The following is a 21417-nucleotide window of genomic DNA, read 5'->3' on the forward strand; positions in this document are numbered from 1 at the left end:
GTAATTATACACTCACTAGACACATGGCCATTGCCTATTGTATTGGACAGTGTAAGTCTAGAATATTGCCATGGAGAATGAGTGACTGAATATAAATGGTGAAGTTTGTTTTGAGTTAAACAAATCAAGAAATTGAGAGGCCAGAGTGTTAGATGAATTGTGCGTATGTATTTTAGAGAACATGCAGTGTAATGACCAGATTCAGTTGGAAGGGGAGAATGTTAGCTAGGTTCCAGAGACTTCAAAGAAGCTGTCGGTGAAAAGTGTGATGGAAATGCTTTCTCCTTGTATAATGACAAAAGGGAGGATTGTTTGTGAAGTACAGTGTAGATCCTAAAGAGCCAGTGAGAGAGGGTCTCACGGTGGCAACGGTAGGCAGTAGCCACATGCTGCAGAGAGGTTCTGTACAACAAAGCAAGAGGCACAGTAAGCCTTGGGCACCCATGAGAGAAGTTTGATGCTCTGAAAGGAAGGAGACTAGACTGCAAAAGTGGAAGAAAGTTTAGGGCCTGCACAGTTTGCAAGATGTCCCCCTCTGAAAGCAATGAGAAGGGAGCAGGGAGCTAGAGGAAAATGTGGGTTTTACTGTTGGTTCACCGAAGGTGGAGAATTAAGCTTGAGGAATGACCTTTAAACATGAAATTGCTTTTTCACTGTATGGAAGAAGTGTTGAGACTGTGTGTATATAGGGTCTCTATGAGGTGGAAAGAAAGGAAGCTGGGTGATGACAGCGGAAAGCCTGTTAGGGTTAACTTTGACAGTCTTGAAAGGCATTGTGAAGTGATGTGGTAGTTCAAATGGAGACATGGAAGATTTCGAACCTGTGGGTTTCCTGTATGAGTCTGGGCTTTAGCAATGTCACTCTGGCAATAGTAAATACTATAAATTATATGGTAGCTGAACTGAAGACAGATTGCATTACTAAGCAAGAAATAAAGAGTAGCTGTGTCAGAACAGTAGCTGTGAGGATACAGAAGAGTTCGTGAGCCTTAGGGGTAAAATGAGCACATCTTCTGAGGGGGGAATGAGATAACTTTTATAGGCATTTCAATATGTGATTCTGGCAACCCAGCTACTACATCCTACACCTGCCTCTAATTTTTGAAGAAATGGTCTGTGCGTGCATGAATGAGTACATGACTACTGCTATCACATCTTTGGGAGAAAAGGAAACATTGAGGGTGGGAAGAGGCTACAAAAAATACTCATGACTAATTTGACATGTAAAAGATTGTTCTGGAGGTTTCTCTCTGACTTGACTCCGAACCTAAAAGAAAGAAAAGCCATTTGGGAGTGGGTTGACTACAATAGCATTGTTAAGGTAAAATTCATATACCATGTAAATCACCCACTTAAAATATCTAACTAATATGTTAATCCTAAGAGTGTATTTGTTTACTTGAAAAGCTGGGGAACACAGACAGAGGTAGAGACAGAAAAAGAAATAGATTTCTTCCATCTGGTGGTTTATTTCCCAAATAGCTGCAACAGGCAGGATTGGGCCAGGCCAAGACCAGGAACCAGGAATTCGAAAAGGTCTTCCCCATGGGTGACAAGGTTCCAATAGCGTCATCCTTCTACTTCCCAGGCACATTAGCAGGAAGCTGAATTGGAAGCAGAGCAGCTAGGATTTGAATCAGTGCTCTGTTGTGGGATGCTTAACTCACTGCACCATTACACTAACTCCTAAAAGATTGATACTTTTGAAAAACATACATAGAGTTGTCTAACCACCACCGTATCAAGTTTGAATGTTTTCTTCCTTGCCTAAAGAAATCTGGAACTCTGTATTTATCTCTCGCCCTCCCAACCCTTCAGCTGTGAGTAGCCACTAACCTACTTTTTGTTGACTTTGCCTGTGTGGATAATCCATGTAATGCAGTTGTGTAACATGGAGTCCTTAGTAACTGGCTTCTTTTGGTTAACAGACTGTTTTCAAAGTTCGTCATGTAGAGATTGCTTGTGGCCTTGTTGTACTCACCTCTGCATGCTTTATCTGTTCTGCTGGAAAATTGCCTTGAAAGCAAGGGCTATTATCAGACATTCCAGAGCTATATCTAGCACACGTTTGTGTTGTTATGACTTAGCAAATATTTTCATATATTAAGTTAGGAGGTTAATTCAGTTAACCACAAAAAAAATACCCAGAAAGAGTCACTCTTACGCTTTCTTACCCATTGAGGTTTGTATGTATTTGGAACAAGTGGATACCATGCCAATGGTGATCTGGTGCTGGCTCTGCCACTAACTCTTTGTGTGTAACCTTGGATAAGTCATTATACTCTCTGGGGGGTATACTTTACTTGTCTGAAATTATGGATAAAATTTCTCACCCAATCTGCATGTGAGCACTAAGTAAGATAACTCTAGTAGTTGGGATTTCAATAGTGCTGGGTTTACTTGGACATTTTCAGGGAAGAAATGAATAAATGTTTGACTTTGTTACCTCATACTCCTATAATAGGAGTAGTTCTCCATGTATCCTTTCTTTATAGGAGTAATATTTTGTCTGCTTGGAGTGTTTTCATTCCCTGTTTTCAAGGTCTCTGGTTTTGTTTGTTGCATACTGTTTCTCATATCACCAACCTGGGGCATTTGACTTCTTACCTGTCCTCTAGTCTTGCTTTCTGGAATATTTAAGCAACTTTCTTTTTCTTGTCCATCCATCTGTCTGTCTACAATTCTTTTTAAAAAAGATTTATTTATTTTTTATTGGAAAGGCAGATATATAGAGAGGAAGATCTTTCATCTGCTGATCCACTCCCCAAGTGGCTGCAATGGCCGGAGCTGAGCCAATCCGAAGCCAGGAGACAGGAGTCTCTTTCTTGTCTCCCAAGTGGGTGCAGCGTCCCAAGGCTTTAGGTTGTCCTCAACTGCTTTCCCAAGCCACAATCAAAGAGCTGAATGGGAAGCAGGGTTGCCAGGACATGAACTGGTGCCCATACAGGATCCTGGCATGTGCATGGCGAGGACTTTAGCCACTAGGCTACTGGTGCTGGGCTCTCTACCTACCTACCTAGCTACCTTCCTTCCTTCCTTCCTTTTTCTTTCTCCGTTTCTCTCGCCCTCCCTTTCTCCTCCGTCCCTCCCTCCTTTCCTTTGATTTATTTCTTTTTATTGGAATGACAGATCTACAGAGAGAAGGAGAGACAGAGAAAGATCTTCCATCCACTGGTTCGCTCCTCAAGTGGCCACAATGGCCTGACCTGAACTGACCCTTAGCCAGGAGCCAGGGGCCTCTTCTGGGTCTCCCATTGGGTACAGCGTCCCCAGGCTTTGGGCCATCTTCGACTGCTTTCTCAGGCCACAAGGAGGGAGCTGGATGGGAAATGGAGCAGGCAGGACATGAGCTGGCACTCATATGGGATCCTGGTGCATGCAAAGTGAGGATTTAGCCACTAGGCTATCATACTGGGCCCCTCTTTCTAAGATTTATTTAATTATTTGAAAGGTAGAGTACACAAAGAGAGGGAGAGACAGAAAGACAGATCTTGTATCTGCTGGTTCAATATCCACATGGCTGCAGTGGCTGAGATGGGCTGGATCAGAGACAGGAGCCAGGAGTTTCTTCTGGGTCTTCTGTGTGGGTTTAGGGGTCCAAGCATGTGAGCCTTTCTCCATTGCTTTCCAGGCCATAAGTAGAGAGCTGGATCAGAGTGGAGCATTCAGGACTCAAATTGGTGCCCATAGGGCATTATGGTGCTGCAGGTGGCAGCTTTACCACTACATTACTGCACTGGCCCCAAGACATTTATTAAGAACACTGAACAATAGGTTCCCTCGTTTATGTAGTTTTCTGTCTCTTAATTCCTTAACTGTCTTAATTGGATGCATTTATTGAAGATATATTTTTTAAATTTAAGCTTTTAGAAATTTATTTAAAGTTTAAAACTCACCCTATCTACCTTCCAAAACCATAATTTCCCCTGCTTTTTAGGCTTTTCTATAGAAAATGTGTATTAGGTGTGTACTTGAATGTCATGTGTCAAAATAAAATAGTGCTTATATCCCCGCCCTGCTAGCAGTGCAGTGGGAGAAGGCGGTAAAAGTGGTTATATAAACACTTGGAAGAAATGGGACAGCGTTTTGAAGCAAATGTCACGTTGTGTTTTCTTATTGATGAGGGTGACACACAAGTAGCCTTTGAAGAACACCTGCTTTCTTTGAGCTTCACAACAACCTGGTGAGGTGTAGGGTTCTGACTCCCGTTTTAGAGCGCAGTCTAAAGGTCAGAATGGTTTAGTAACTGGTTCTTAAACACAGATTCCAGATTCAGCTCCCATGTTTGTCCTCTCCCCCACCCAGCACAGCATAGAAAACAACCCATGAAAGATGCACGAGTTGTCCTGCCAGCCCCTCGCCCTAGTGTTTTGTTTTGTTTCCTCCTCCAGCAAAACTAGAGTCTCAGGTTCCTATTTTCTGTGTCTAGCCTGCTTACAATGTCCTCGGTATATTCAGTATTCAAGGACTGTAGCAGTAGTGAATATTGCTGATGTCATTGTTTGCCTTATTGGGATTTTGCTCTTTGTTTCACAGGGAGCTGTGATTGGTATAGACGATGAGGACGACAGCACCTTCACAATAACTGTTGATCAGAAAACCTTCCATTTCCAGGGTGAGCTGAAAGAAGGGATTCTCTCTCTTCACGGTCCCAACTGCTTCCTTTCCTTCTCTTTTGGGTTCTTTGCTGGATGACTTGAATGGTTTGGAACTGATCCTGCATGAACGAGAGCACAGGAACGTTGTGGATGAAGTGGTACTGCAGGTTAGGCAGGGATTTGTATCTGCAGTGGATACAGATCTGTTTGAAACAACTGGATCTGGCTGCAGTTGGAGATTAAATATTTAAAGGATAAAGATCAGTGAAGGGAGAGAGTAATGGGCTGCTGCTGCTGCTGCTGCTGCTGGCTTGTGTTTACAGAAGGTTGCTGATCTTCTTTATCCAGGAGTGTGGTTCTGCTTCTGCATGAAGAGTCTAAAGACTGGCTGCGAAGGTTGCAGTGTTTGTCCATGTAAACTCGAAATGTAAATTACACTGAAGCTAGCAGCTTAAAGGTTTTACTCTGCTTCATGAACTGCAAATCTGTATTTGTTTCATCTGCATTTCATGTCTTGTCTACCAGCCATCATTTCTCTGCTGTTACCCTTTTTATAGTTAATAACACCAATGCCATCTGCCACTGCTATGTTTCGGCATTGCATGCTATGGTTCACCGGTAGAAAGGGTAAGGTACTGTATGGTCATTCTCATTTCATCTTGCTTTGACAACTCTAAGCCAGTAATCAAAAGCAGTTTAAATGATTGTTTACTAATGTACCTCTTGTCTATTAGGAATGCGTAATAGTTGTGGTATTAGTTTTTGATTATTTTATCTATCCAGAGCAACCTCTATTTTATGTTTAAAGCAACCCGAGAAGCTTAGAAATTAGGACATTTGGAGATGTTAGTACTTTCTCTGAGCTACAGTTGATAATGCACTGCTATAGATGCTAGGTATAACAAAATAAATGAATATTAAATAATTTTTAGGTAAAAAATGTTTGGATTTTGAAGTCTGACAGTCTCTGGATAATGCTGTAGAGGGTATTCAGGCAGCTATTGTTCTGTGCTACAGTAGTACATGGCAGTTATTTTTCTTCATTGTCTTGTTTAAGAAATTGACATATGGAAATGATAGACGTAGCTTATACGATGGAAACAAATTAGTGTACTCAGTAGTAATATTTCCAATGCTTTCTTCTTATCTTTAGAATAGTTTTTGTGTTTGATAATATTTTTAAATTCAGAAGTGTTTAAAGAATGAAGTTGTCCTGAAGTTTTCCATTTTATTTTTATTTAGCGAAACATTTTAAGTTCTGTTATGAAAGCCCCAAATCTTTAGGTTCAATATGTAATATTGCTTACATACCAAAGAAAATTATCCCCCCACAATGGAACTCTTCACCTGAATGAAGTTGCGTGCTTTAATGCATTTCAAGCAAGAGCTGCTGGGTGCCAGTGAAGGCTGCAGTGTGGAATTTTGTCCTCTGTAGTTACAAAGGTAGATTTCCAGAATGTGGTAGATTTCCAAAAATTGCATTGTGTGCTTGTTTAAAGGAGGGAACATTTGCGTGTCTAGAACAAAAGCACCTTTATCTTGTGATTTATGTTAAGCATAACTCCCCTGTAACATTCTTCTAGTCATGTGGTTTATCTGTAAAACATGAGATTCCTTTAATGATTTAAATGATAATGATAAATGAGAGTTATGCATATTTTTGAAATGGGCTCTCAGTTTCATGACCATCTGATTCATCTATTTCTGCTGTTATGATTATGAGAGTTTCAGGCAATAATATATCTGGCTTTTATAAAGAACTCAGTACGACTATATTTATTTGTGGGCAGTACTAAGAGTTAACTTCATGGTTATAGGTCCTTGCTTGTTACAAAATTTCTACAAATGATTTTTTAAAAAATTATGAATGTCTAATCTTAAATTATTTGCTAGAATTGAAAGCAAATTTTGGCTGATATATATTGGCATAAGTTTAAGTATGCTGATTTTAAATTTAAGGTATTAGGATTTTTTAAAGCAACTGAAATGTCACATATTCTAATTCTGTCATCTATTAAAGATAAGGATAGAATTTAATCAGAAGCATTAATTTATTCATTCAACAGTTATATTTGACATTATTCAGGTGATACAATATTACACAAAAGTCCCTATGCCTGCTTGGGTCATTAATTCTGGCAGAGAAGGAAGCCAATAAACAGGTTAAATTAATGAAATGTAATAAGAGAATAGTAAAACATGAAGAGAAAAAAAGTAAAACAGGGAAGTAGAAAATGAAATAGAAGCAATGTTGATACACAGCACTGTTGGGAGAAGGGTGCTGACATTTTACTCACTGTAGCTAGGGAAGGAGTCACTGAGAATAGCATATCTTAGTGAAAGCTGGGGAAAGTGAGGGAGCAAGTCACAAGGTATGTTGGAGCGGGAGGGATGTAGCCACTTTATTTCAGAGTGTATCCGCCATATTTGAAGAAGAGTAAGAGGCCAGTGATGGAGTGCGGATAACTATGGAGGAGATTAGTTGGAGATAAGGTTCCAGAGATGTGAGGCATTTATAAGGGAATTGAATTTTTAGTAAAGTAAGAGGAGTTTGAACATAGGAATGACATTATATGATTTATATTTTGGCAAGATTGCTCTGGCAGCTCTGTCAAGAGTAAAATGTAAAAGGTCAAAGAACAAAGAAACTATGTAGGAGACTGTTGTGAATCAAGGAGATGGTGGTAGCTCCTACAAGGTAAAAGACAGAAGTAGTCGAATTGTGTGTTTAATCAGTTTTATGGAAGTCTAATTAGCACAAAATGTATACATATAGTTCAGTGAGTTTTGAGAATGTATTTACACTTAAGCTCCCACAGTCAAGATCGTGTCCATCACTCTCTAAAACTCCTCTCTGTCCCCTTTGACTCAATCTCCAACCTCAACTGCTGGTCCCAGGCAGTGACTGATCTGTTTTCTATCATTATAAATTAGATTTTCCTTTGGAGAATTTCACAAAAATGTAACCATTTACATTTACCACATATTTTCTTTTCTCTGGTTTTATTTTAATACGTTTAATGTTTTTAAGATTTATCCATGTTGTTGTATGTATGGCAGTTTTGCTAAGTAGCGTTATGTCATATGACCATACATTTATTTTGAAATTTGGACTATAGCATGTGACAGAAACATAGTGTAGGTTGACCCTAAGTTTTTTGGCTTGAGTAGCAAGGTTGGAATTGCCATTAATTGAGGTAGAAAACTGCAAAGGTGCCTTGTTTCTGTGTGTGATGATGGTGGGGAATGTGGGCATCTAGAGCTTAACTTTTGCCCTGGTTATTAGTGGTTTTAAATGTCCACTCAACATCTAATTGGAGGTGTTAAGCTGGCTGTTCAGAGTCGAGAGGACAGAATTCAAGGGAAGAGTTCAAGCTGGAGATATGACTTTAGGTATCATCGATACATGGTTGATATTTAGAACCACAAAAATTTGGGAGTAAGTATATAGAGAAAAATGAATCCAAGTACTGAGTTCTCAAATATTTGAACATTTATTTATAGGGCTGAAAATGAGGCAGAACCAGAAAAAATGCTGAAAAAGCAACAATAACAACAATAATAAAAAGGAAACCCAAATGCATGGGGTGTACTGGAAGCCAAGATAGAAAGTGTGTCTAGGAGGGTATGAAGCTGTGTTAGATGCCGCTTGCAGATCAAGTAAGTTAGAACTGAAAAATGGTCACACAGTTTAATAATGGGAGTTCATTAGTAACCTCGAGGAGAATAATTTTAAAATAGTGCTTTTAAGTTCTGCTGTGAAGGGAATGTAAGAAATATAGTGGTAGCTGGAAAAGGAAATGCGTGCAAGGTAGTGTGTGTGTGTGTGTGTGTGTGTGTGTGTGTGTTTAAGATAAGTGAAGTAAAAGTATGTTTCTCTGTTACTGTGATTCAATAGAGACAAGAGAGAACGGGAGACTTGTTGGATCTGTGCCCTAGAGAAGGCAAGAGGGGATGGGACACAGTAGCAGGAACAGCACTGGCTTTGGCCAGGAGCATGGACAGTTCATCCATAGTAATCTACTTGTGATTGTCAGTGAATGAATTAAAGCGGTGGTAATGGGGAAGAAAAAAGGAAACAGAATTTTTAGGAAATAAATCTATAGGACTTGGTGGTTGTTTAGAAAAGAGAGGTGTGTGATTTAGAGTAAAGGTGATGTTCTTGCTTCTGCTTACTGTTCTGTTTTCAACAACCAGAATCCAGGAGAACAGAGGTGGTAAGGAATCTGTTAGGTTTGAGATCTCTGTGTGACACAAAGGTAAAGGCAATTGCATCTGAGTCTAGGTTGGAAATGGAGATTTGTGGTCATCAGGATTTTGTGGGTAGGTGGAGTTACATGGTGGAAGTTTGAATACCCTAGCATGAGGCAGATAAATAGATCAGTGATTAAAGCAGGGTATAACCATGTGGATGTGGAGAGCTCATACTCTGTTTTAACGAATATCAACTACTTAGTTTTAGACGGTGATAAGCTTTTGAGAATGCTTGCCCAGTGTTGCCAGATTACCCAGTTTCTCCAAAAGAAGCCACAAGTTTGGTAGAAGGGGTCTAGGGTTGTATGTGTATAAAATCTCTGCAGTTAAATCCAATTTCTTGTCTAGGCTAGATAAAATGCATCTGTGGACCAGATAAAGTCTTTGATTGCACGATGGTGGGAAGGGCTGTGGTCTTTCTGGGAGATCAGGGTGAGAAGAGAGCTGAGGGTTAAATCTTGGATTGCACTAGTAGAGCTGTCAGCAGGCCCAAAGGAATGATCAGAGATGGGGATGAGAACCATTAGCTTCAAATGTGTGAAGTTACTGTTTTCATAGGTCAAAATTAGTTCTGTATCAGTGGTTCATATGACTCAGTCTAATAGAAATGGTAGTCTATAGCTCTCACTAATACTTTATAAAAATCCTGTAATTTGAATTTTATCTCTGGATAAAATTGCATCTATTTAGTGATTTAATATGTGTGACTCATACTGTTACTGACAGTATATTATAATGATGATAACTAATATTTGTTGAATATTTTAATATTTGGTTTTATGCTAATACTTTCAGTTCTCACTACTTTATGAAGTAGGTACCGTTACTGTTTAATCAATATGGAAAGTAAAGATTATGGACATAAAGATAGTATAACGCATCAAAAAGTTCATGGAAAATTGAATTAACAAATGAGTTTATTTTGGTGCAATTTAAAAATTCATGCATAGTTTTTTTTATAACAATTTTACATAAACTTGTTGAAGACACTGTTATAAGGAAAACCTGAAGTTTAAACACAGATGTGCTCTAGGGCTGTTCTCTGCACTGTTATAAAAGTCAACTTAAAGTTTGTCAGCTGGTTTAAAACTAATGTTTTAAAAAAGGATTTATTTGTTTATTTGCTTGGAGTGGTGAGATTGGCAGCGATTCATAACTGGTGAACTAGCAAAACCACTTGATCAAGTATCTCAGAGCATGCCCCACATCCGGGACTTGGGGTGGGTGGGAAACTGGGTGGGGCTTCTCCCTCATTATCCCCGTTTATCCCAGATACATGAAGGAAACAATATGGAAATAATAGTCTTACCCCTTTCCTGTAGCCCTTGAACCTTTTTTTCCCTAATTAACTATGTAAAGATTGTCAAAAATATAATAAAAAAATCAAATTAGAAAAAAAATGATTTGGTAGTGAGGAGATAAAAATGAATGCACACCCAAGGCACTAGTGTGGGCTGGGATTGGATGCACCAGGCCAGTTCAGACCCCAACACCATCTGGTGTCATGGAGAACCAGAGGGTAGATGTGGGACTGACTAGGCTGGGTCTCACTCCTCTTCTGAGCCATGCGTGAGCTGTATGTGGGTATGGACGAGCCATGGCCGGGCTGAAACATCCAACAACAAGAACCAGAATGGGGTGAAAGCCAGCCAGGAAAAGCCACTGTTCCTGCTAGGACAGGAGGTGAACTGAGTTGGGTTGGCTCAAGGACCCCCTGGCATGCGCAAAACCTGCCGCTGGGAGGAGTCCTGATGGAGGAGCCTGGGCAACTCCTCTGGCAGGACACAGTCCCTGCAGGTAAGCGCAAGAAGCATGATAGGAAACAGTCCAGAATAGGCCATGGAAAGTTTCCCACTGGCACACATTCAGCACGGGTCAGGAGCAGACCAGGCTGAATCAGTCCATATCACCCACTGGCAAATCCGATCACCAGATCAGAGTATGGGATGAGCCGGGTTTGGTTGCGACAAAACCAGTACACATTATGGAATGCCAGGGCGTGGTTGCCTGTACTGGATATGAATGCAGCACCCAACCAGCATAGGTGAGATCCAGGAAGGAAGGGAGGGGCAGAACTGGCGGGGGATTAAGGGGCTGGTTCCCTCGCCAGACAGCTACTCCCATCGGAGAGCGTGGGCTGGGATAGAGACAGACTAGACTATGCAAGGCTACAACACCTGTGCGCTGCATGTGGACTAGATCAGGGAAAAGCCAGGCTGGGCTGATTATTCCTGCTGGTGCAAGCATAAATTAGAGTGGGTGAGGGATGTTTGGGCATAGCCACAGAAGCTGGCACTGGGGACTAATTCTGTCAAGTCAAATCACAGAACCACCTAAAGAGTGCATAAACCGGGACAGAGAGACCTGGGAGGGAAAAAGTGGGTTCCCCCTTCTTGGGTCACTAGTCCCGTGGGAGGGCATGAAAACTAGGATGGGGGCTGGGATGGCTAGATAGAGAGGCACTCAACAACACCCGTGAGGGCTGGATGGTTGAGTTGGTTAGATAGAACTAAGCTTTAATACCCAGTGACAAGTATAAGAGCCAAATGGGATGGGGGACAGATTGGTCTTCTGCTACACATACTGGCAAACCAAGGTAGGGGGCGGGCCTGGTGGGGGTTATCGTGGGTTGCCCCAACTAGGCTGCAGCTCCCACTGGTTAGTGTGAGGGCCGAGTATGTGCTGGGCCGAACCAGACTGGACTGCAACACCCATTGGTTCCAGTGCAACTCGGGACTGAAAACAGAACCAACCCAGCAACTGCAACCACCAGCTGATCGGGGTGATGGACTGTGCCGGGCCCTGTGCTTGCTAGAACATGCAAGAAACTAGTCTGGGAATACCTCAAAGTTTCTTTGGAGATCTCCCCAATCGAACTGCTGGACTCAGAACTCTAATCAAGAAAAGACAGAAGACAGAGCAGATCAATCATTCATCTCAGCTATATGTTGGCAGCGAAAAATGGGGCAAACGGAGACTTTATGATGGACCATATCAATCAGTGGACGACCTCATCGAGCGAAACTGGCAGCGATTCATAACTGGAGAACTATTAACACCACTCGAGCACATATCTCAGAGCATGCCCCACATCCGGGACTCGGGGTGGGCGGGAAACCGGGTGGGGCTTCTCCCTCAATATCCCCCTTTACCTCAGATACAAGATGGAAACAATATGGACACAATAGCATTACCCACTTCCCTATCCCCCTGAACCTTTTTTTTTTCTTTCTTTAACTGTAATTAACTATGTAAAGATTGTCAACAACAACACAATAAAATAGATTATAAAAAAAAAATGAATGCAAATGTAGGTAAAACAATTGTAGCTGGCTAGCAGATGCGTCTGTTCTAGGGTATAGCTACTTTTTTGTATGGAAGTTTTTCCACAATAATAAAAAAGTTAATATAAAAAAAAGGATTTGTTTATTTGAAAGAACGATGGGAGAAGAAGCAAGGAACGTATCTTCCATCAACTAATTGACTCCAGTGCTCACAATAGCTAGAGCTGAGCCATGCCAAAGCCTGGAGCCAGAAACTCCATCTGACTCTCCCACATGGTGTAAGGAACTCAAATACTTGAACCAACATCTGCTGCCTCCCAGATGCTTTAGCAGAAAGCTGGATTGGAAATGAGGAGTAGCCAGGACTCAAAGCAGGCACTCCAATAAAAGGTGCAGGTGCTGCTAGCTAAGGCTTAACTCACTGTGCCAAAATGCCTGCCCCTGTAGCTAACTTTGTTTATTTTATCAGATAAGAACTAATGTAAAGTGTAAGGAACTTTAAAATAGAGTACAAGTTAACACAGAATATCCAGTGACCGTGGGGCTTGCTCTCTCCTTCTTTCCTTCTCTCTCTCTCTCTGAAACTGTCTTTCAAATAAATAAATCTTTTTAAAATGTTGCGTATGTTCTCTTACTTGATAGAAGCAGTAATAGAGGAGGTAATGGAGGCCCAGTGTTGTGGCTGCCTGTGACGCCTCCATCCTTATAGGCACAGGTTAAAGTGTTGGCTGTCCACTTCTGATCCAGCACCCTGTTATTGTGCCTGGAAGACAGTAGAAGATGGCTCACTTGTATGGTCCCTTAACCCATGTGGGAGAGCTGGAAGAATTTTTTGGCTTCTGCCTGACCCTTTGTGGCCATTTGGCAAGTGAACCAGTGGATGGAATATCTCCCTCTCTCTTTAACTCTTCAGTTCTCCTTCTCTGTCTCTGTAACTCTGACTTTCAAATAAGTAATAAAAAAAAAAAACGTTAAAAATGAGTAGTGGTTACTACTGGTACTGATATTAAATATGTGTTATGAATCATGCATTGTTTTAATTGCTACTGTATATTATTTATACAGTTTCTGAACTCTACAACCGTGAAGTAATTTTACTTTTTGTTTTTGAGGTAAAGAAGCTGAGTATTGGAGAAGCTAAGCTAAGTGGCAGAGCCAGTATTAATGCCCATGTTGGTCTGATTCAGTGGTTCTAAAAGTTTTGTCCCAGTGGTTTTTTGGGGGATGGGGGGAGGAGTGGCAAGGGGGTGGGAAGGATCAAAGCTATCTGGGAATATGTAAGAAATGCAAATTCTTGCTCCCCCACCCCTGCCCCAATCCCCACTGCTGAGACATAAGCCTTGGAAATGGGCCCTCTAGGGATTCTGATATATTCTAACCTTGGAGAAACTCAGATCTGGACGCAGTGGTTTCATGTAATGGTAGCAACCTTCTACGTTTGGATTGTCCTCAATCTGTATATAGATAGGAAAAATGAGAATAGAGTCAAGGAACTTGACCTTGATTATAGATTTTCTCTTCTATGTTCTAGCCTACATAGAAGGGTGTCTACTTTAAGCAAATCTGTGTGTGTGTGAAACCCCTAAAAATTTCCAAGGTGAAATTAGGGATATGTATGTAATTAGTTCTTTATAAAATAATCCTTCAAGTTCCAAGGACTTTATTGAGGACATTCTCTAAAGCAGTATAATTTCCAAAATAATTTCAGGTATGAAATTTGTTAGTGAATTGATTTGGATATACTCTTAAAATAAATAATAAAAAGTATTATTTATAAAAATATAGAACACATTAAAATAAATAAAATATATTTATTAAAATATATGCTATAATGTTTGTTAAAATATATTCTATATTTATTAAAAATATGATATATTAATATACTCTTTAATAAAAACCTTGTTTATAAAAATAATTAAAAGTAATAAAAGTTGAAGACCGCAACATTTTTAAGCATTAAAATATTTGAATTAGAAGAACTTTGAGGCAGTTCTTAGTGAGTCTTAGTGAAGGTAATCTTTCATTATTCTAAAAATCAGTCTTTTCAGCCTAGTCCATTAGAGCTTACTTGTGTATTGCAATGCAGACTTACTACAGTTTGCTCAGTGGTTAATGCTATGGTGAAGGAGAATGTTTTACTCAGGAAAGTTATATTGATCAAGTGCTTTAGGGCATTCATCACCCATTCTGCACTAACATCAGTCAATTCTGCATGGCACATCTGCATTAATCATTTAGAAAAATGGACAGTAAATCATTAGATTAAACCATGGTTGAAAGCTTAAGTGATGTTGCTTTAAAAAATAATCATCTAGGCATTATCCTTATTTTTTATTTTTGTTCGATAACCGCTTTCATAACAAAATAAGTCATTTACAGACTTCATGTAAGGGAAGTAACAATAAATTTTCTAATTAAATGTTATAATTTTGGTAGATGTTAAATGATAAAATACCACTAATTTCATCTTTTAGGAATGTTTTATTTCCGTAAAAGAGTTTACTCTCACTGGTGTGCCTTTTGTCGTTTTCTTATTTTTCTTTCTATTCTGGATCCTATGTGAATATTTGAAATTGTAATTTTCCCAAGTTTAAGTACTTATGGGCTGTTTGGCTAGAATTAGAAAGGATAATTTTATTTCTTAATTTTTTTTGTTCAAAGATTTATTCATTTTTATTTGAGAGGCGAATGTGAATGCATGGACCCAAAGACCTGAGGTGCTTTCCCAGGCCATAGACAAGAACCTGGACTGGAAGTGGATTAGAAGTAAAATAGCTGGGACTCGAACCAGTGCTCATATGAGATGCCCTGGCAGAGGATTAGCTGACTAAGCCAAGGTGCCAGCCCTTCCTAATTTATATTTTAAAGTTTATTTGAGATGCAGAGGTGAAATGAGAAGAAGAGAGAGAATCCCTCAATCAAGTGGTACACTTCCCAAATGCCTACAGTGGCCAGAGCTGGGCCATTCTAAAAATGAGAATGGGAAATTCATTCCAGTTCTCCCACGTGGGTGGCAGGAATCCAACTACTTGAACCATTTTGGTTTTTTTTTTTTTTTGAAAGATTTTATTATTGTTGGAAAGCCAGATATACAGAGAGGAGGAGAGACAGAGAGGAAGATCTTCCATCCAATGATTCACTCCCCAAGTGAGCCGCAACGGCCGGTACTGCGCCAATCCGAAGCCGGGAACCTGGAACTTCTTCCAGGTCTCCTACGCTGGTGCAGGGTCCCAAAGCTTTGGGCCGTCCTCTACTGCTTTCCCAGGCCACAAGCAGGGAGCTAGATGGGAAGTGGAGCTGCCGGGATTAGAACCGGCACCCATATGGGATACCCGGGGCTTTCAAGGCGAGGACTCTAGCTGTTGGGCCACGCCTCCGGGCCCTACTTGAACCATTTTGCCGCTTTCTCCCAGGGTCTACATTAGCAGGAGGCTGGATCAGGAGCTGGAGCCAGGCATCAAACACATTTTCTAGTATGGCATGTAAGCATCTTTAACTAATAGGCCAGATGCCCCTAGTATTATTTTTGTCTGTAATTTACATTCTATCCCACTATTCCATTTTCTCTTTCTCTCACTTTCCTTTCCTTTCCTTTCCCTTCCCTTCCCTTCCCTTCCTTTCCTTCCCTTCCCTTCCCTTCCCTTCCCTTCCCTTCCCTTCCCTTTCCTCTTTCCTTTCTCCCTCTCTCCTTTCCTTTCTACTTGTTTATTTTTTGAAAGTCAAAGATGTACAAAGAGTGATAATCAAAGACAGAGAGGTCTTCCATCCACTCTTTCACTCCCCAAGTAACCATCACAAGCTAGGAGCCAGGAGCTTTATCTAGGTCTCCAACATGTATGACATGTGTAAACCATTATCTACTGCTTGTCCCAGGCCATTAATAGGAAGCTGGATCAGAAGTGAAATGGTGGGACTTAAACTGGTGTTTGCTTGGTGTGATCCATCCCCCACCATTTCATTTCTTTCTTCTTCCCTCCATCCTTCCCTCCTTCCTTCCTTTTTTAAAAAAGATTTATTTCTTATTCTTACTGGAAAGTCAGATCTACAGAAAGATCTTCTGTTCACTGGTTCACTTCCCAAGTTGCCTCAGTGGCTGGAGCTGAGCTGATTTGAAGCCAGGAGCCAGGAGCTCCCTATGGGCCTCCCATGTGGTTGTAGGTCTCAAGGCTTCAGGCTGTCTTCCACTGCCTTCCCAGGCCACAAGCAGGGAGCTGGAAGGGAAGTAGAGTACTTGGGACATGAAACGGCACCCTCATGGGATCCCGGCGCATGAAGGCAAAGATTTTAGCCACTAGACATTCACACTGGGAACTACCACTTTGTTTTCTAAAAAAAATTGTGTGATACCCAATCACTTTAGAAATATGGGAAAATATATTTGTAATTTTTACTTTATGTATTACAAAGCTACTCATAGCTGCCCATGATCCTCCTACCTGAAGATTATTGTTACTAACATGTTTGTGAATTTCCTCTTACCCTTCATTGATGTGTGTTGTGTGTATGTGTATTTCACAACATGGATTCATTTTGTGTAGGTGAGGTGATCCAGACTTTCAATTGTAAATATTATATCCTGATCATTTGAAATATTTGAAGAAAACATTTTAGTTGTTGATTACTATTCCATCTCATGATTAATCTTACTTAGTCATTTATTTGTGTAGGTTTTTTTCTCTCTTAAATAACTCTGTATTGAATATATATAAATCTTTAAGCAAATATCTCATTTAGAATAGATTCATGGAAGAATCTGTCAGAACAAAAGGCACAATGTTTCTTAAATGAGTTCTCTCGCTTGCTTTTTTTATTTTAAAATTTTTATTTATTTGAGAGCAAGGGTATAGTCCCATCTGCTTGCTCACTCCTTAAAATGACTATAGTGGTTAGGGCTGGGCTGGCTAAAGTCAGGTCTTCCACTTCGGTGCCAGGTACTCAATTCCTTGAGCCATTGTTTTTAGTTTTCTTGCTGTGTCAATTGAGGGGCATTCCATTCAACCAACATGTTTTCTCATCTTCATTCCTCCTTTTCTGAGGAAGTCCTCCCATCCTGAGAAAATTAAATGCTGGTCTACGGCCATACCGCCCTGAACGCGCCCGATCTCATCTGATCTCGAAGCTAAGCAGGGTTGGGCCTGGTTAGTACTTGGATGGGAGAAAAGTAAATGCTGAACATCATGTCACTAGTCCCAGTTTAAGCATCATGATTTGGTATAAATTACTATACATTCTAAATTGTAGAGAGTGCTGAAGCAATGACACTTTACTAGATCTAAATTGTGTTTCCCAAGAAGGGGTTAAATCTTGCAGAGTGTGCTGGGGTTATGTTTGAGTTTATATTGAAGTTTTTGTCTCGGAATATATGCTGTCTGGAAGAAAGCTGAAGATATTATATTCACAGTTTAGAGCTAAATATAGAGAAGGAAGGAAGTAGCTTACTGCTAGCTCTCTACCCTGAGCCAAATTCCCTGGAGAGCTCCTGAGGGCAGGGTGGAACCTTCAGAAATACAATAATGCAGAAATGCCTTCACTCTATTTCATACCCTGAATAAATATGTATAAACATTTTTTAAGGTTTTTATTTTTATTGGAAAAACACATCTAAGGAGAGGAAAGGCAGAATGGCAAGTTAGGCTGCCATCCCATCTTGGAGTGCTGTTTGAGTTCCGGCTGCTTCTGGGAGTGGGCAACATCAGTCTGGGCCGCAGTACTCACCAGAACACCAGAGAACCTGTTATGGGTGCAGATTCTTGTAGACTTGCCTCTGTGGGACTGTAGCATCTGCCAGTTTGCACAGAGCTGGGTTGTTGACGGGCTGAGCCAGTCTGGACCATGGAACTCATCTGACATTTGTGGGAGCTAGGCAGGGCCAGGCTGTAACACCCACCAGCACATGCAAAGGCCGGGACTGATGGCTGACTGTGTCTGGCAGGGAAGCTGCACCCACGAGCATGTTGGCTGGGCTGGGCAGATCTACAGCACACACTGACATGAGGAAGACTCCATGAGGACTGGGGGTGGGCCAGGCTGCCCTTGGCTGCTGCATCCACCTGCAACAGCTAGGATTAGGTGGGGACAGGCTGGTGAGCCAGGCTCTAGCACATGGCTGGTGCTATGCCAAGACCTGAGGCAGGTAATCTCAGACTGGGTTGCAGCATCTGCTGGCACGTGCAAGTCTAGGGACTGGGAACAGATTTTATAAAGGAACCTCTGGGACTCCTTTGCTGGGCTGGTGCTTCTACTGGTGAGCATGAACGCTGGATTGGGGGTGAGCAGTCTGGGCTCACACCTGCTGGCCTGCTGGCATGCACTAGAGCCAGAATAGGATGCAGGATGGACCACACTAGGCCACAGCACATGCTGACATATTCAGAAGTGGGGTTTGGGACGGGCCAGGTAGGAGTTATTGGGGGTCGCCCAGTCAGGCCATGGCACCCTCTGGTGTATATGAAGCCAGGGCCTGTGGTAGGCTGGGTTGGGCTACACTGCAACACCCACCCATCAGTTTGTGTGAGCAACTGACCAGTCAGTTGCACCTATGAGTATGTGCATTGGCTGGTGCAGGTGATACACTGAACCTGACCCTGCACTGGCTGGTACATGTAAGTGTCAAGTCTGAGGACCCAGGTGAGGTTTCTTGGGGGACTCTTCAACTAGATGACTGGACTTAAACCCCAGCCATAGGGGCAATCATAAGATACATGATCTGACTATGTGTCAGCACCAGGCCTCTCCAGTTGCTGACATAAGCATAGTGTACAATATACCTGAATGCACAGGGGGACAGGACAGCCAGTTCTTCTAAGCCAGCAGAGGATATTGAATACCTTGTTAGAGAATGTGAAGCAGAACAAGTTGGACTACTGGCCAGGCTTTGCAACATGTTTCTGAGTGTGTGGATACACTAAGGTGTACTTGGTCAGATAGTAGATCTTGCATAGATTTTCTCAGCCCAGGTGCAACAAAGCCAGCAATGTCTCAGAACTAACCAAACTGCTCATGTAACACCCTGGGAATGTTCTTCACATTGCGTCTCTAAGGTGTCATGTTAGATTTGTAGGCATTGGCTTAAGGTGCTACACCATTGTGCTGGCCCCTCAATAAAACTTCTTTTGATAACAAGATGTTTGAAGCAATCAGGTTTACCATATTTAAGGATTAGTCAAGTGTGACATTTGACAAACCCAATGTAAGTCACTCACTCATTTTTCCTCCTGTATTCTTTATGGTGAAGAACAGTACTTGTATTAACCAAATCGATCAAATGTGAAATCTTCTCTTTCCTCTATCTATGTGCTCCACTTCCTATCTACACATAGTGAGTGGATCTGTCCACTTGATCCCGTTTTTTCTCTGATCAATCACTGACGTGGTCCAGATCTTTATCAGTTATTACCTGCACACTTTCTATGCTCATTTTAGCTTCCTTCTCTCCCTTTTTCTGCTACTGTTCTGCCAAAGCATCTCCTTAATAATGTCTGAATTAGCTGTCAAAGCTTTCAACCATCATCTGCCTATTGACTTTAGTTTTTAAAATTGAAACTCAAATCACGATGTTTCTAAAATTCAAAAATAAATAGGCTAAAATCAAGCCTTTACTAAAACCGGTACTTAAGGCCCAGCATGGTGGCCTAGTGGATAAAGTCCTCGCCTTGAACGCACCAGGATCCATATGGGTCCCGGTTCTAATCCCAGCAGCTACACTTCCCATCCAGCTTCCTGCTTGTGGCCTGGGAAAGCAGTTGAGGACGACCCAAAGCCTTGGGACCCTGTACCCTTGTGGGAGATCTGGAAGAAGTTTCTGGCTCCTGGCTTCAGATCAGCACAGCATCGGTTGTCGCGGCTCACTTCGGGAGTGAATCATCGGACTGAGGATCTTCCTCTCTGTCTCTTCTCCTCTCTGTATATCTAACTTTGTAATAAAAACAAATAAATCTAAAAAAAAAAAAAAACCCTGTACTTAGAAACATCTGCAAGAACTAAAATTCTTAGGAATATTCATACACAAACTTGAACATTTCTACTGATTAGGAATAATTTACCTTAGAATTATGTAATGAATTGAAAGGATCTTCTACTTCCTCTGGCTTTCATTGCACACTCTGATTAAATCACCACTATCTAGTTACTGGACGTGATGCTGACTGTGTCCTGTAGATTCATGGTACTACACAAGAGAGACAAAAGTAAAAGTATTAAGGAGAAATGCTTATGTAGATATTTGTTTGTGTTTTATTTGACACTTTTAAAGACTTAATCTAAGACTGCATTTTTAATTGTAGAATAAGAAATTTAAGAAAAAATAGTGCCCAGTGTAACAGAGTGGGTTAAGTCACTCCTGGTAAACTGGCATTACATTTCACAGAGCTGAATTGGGCGCCATTTTACGTAAGGAGGAAGGGGCAAGGGAAAGGACTGAGCATGCGCTGAGCTGGGAGTGAGCTCATTTCTGACTCAGTGAACTGCATCGGTGTGGCATTCTATGGGTTCCACCCAGGGCAGGCCTGGGTAGCCCTCGGATCTGACGGCCAGCAGATCAAGAACTGTAGTGGTACATCAGGCGCCATTTTGTACACTGTGGCAATGGCTTTGGGACTGCAGGAGACAACAGTGAACTGCACATGTGCTGAGCTCGCAAGAACTCACTGAGGTCCATGGATTGCACTGGTCCCGCAGGAAAATAATACCGACTGTGGCATCGTATGGGTCAAAATAGGTCCGTGTGGCACCCAGACCTAACATCAAACAGGTTCCGACAAGATCAGTGCCACCAACAACCTAACTATATAGGACACCTGGTGTCTCTCTAATCCTGCGACCTGCTCCAAGTGAAAGTGGGAGAAAGGTTGCAGAGATAACAGTGCAGCCTCAGCACGATATCACAGGAGGTAGAGAGTAGTGAGCCAGGAGCTGGAGCTGTGGAGACCATGGTGGAAATCTAACATAAGAATCCAGACCTGGAACTCACTGGAGGTTGTGGCACAAGTGGCTGTAAGCAAAAAATTGTGTACCAACGGCAATAAGTAAAATCGCATTATACACCTGTGGGTGACACAGCTTAAAAACCTGCCCCAAGGAGAAGACTTTGTTAACCAGAAGTACAATGATCCAGAGCAAAAGAAGAGACAAAAGCACAATGAATATTACTGAAAACTCCCCTGCAAAGGAGCAAAACCCTATGCCAACCTCAGAGTTAACTGAGGAAGACATCGAGAAAATGGGGCACACAGAATCCATAAGGCTCATTTTAAAGCTTCTGATCAACAATGAGAAGCTGATAC

General features: G+C 41.5%; 1 protein-coding gene across 4 annotated transcripts in view; it reads left to right on the top strand.

Annotated features, from left to right (window-relative positions):
* OSBPL9 (oxysterol binding protein like 9) overlaps positions 1 to 21417 on the top strand; it is a 162650-nt gene that overhangs the window by 58708 nt on the left and 82525 nt on the right. For all 4 annotated transcript variants that reach the window (XM_058654925.1, XM_058654928.1, XM_058654920.1 and 1 more), the window contains exon 3: positions 4537 to 4615. In XM_058654925.1, coding sequence (XP_058510908.1) covers positions 4537 to 4615 — 79 coding nt within the window. The remainder of the gene's footprint in view (positions 1 to 4536; positions 4616 to 21417) is intronic.

Source organism: Ochotona princeps, chromosome 2 (assembly GCF_030435755.1).
Source record: "Ochotona princeps isolate mOchPri1 chromosome 2, mOchPri1.hap1, whole genome shotgun sequence".
Taxonomy (NCBI): Eukaryota; Metazoa; Chordata; class Mammalia; order Lagomorpha; family Ochotonidae; genus Ochotona; species Ochotona princeps.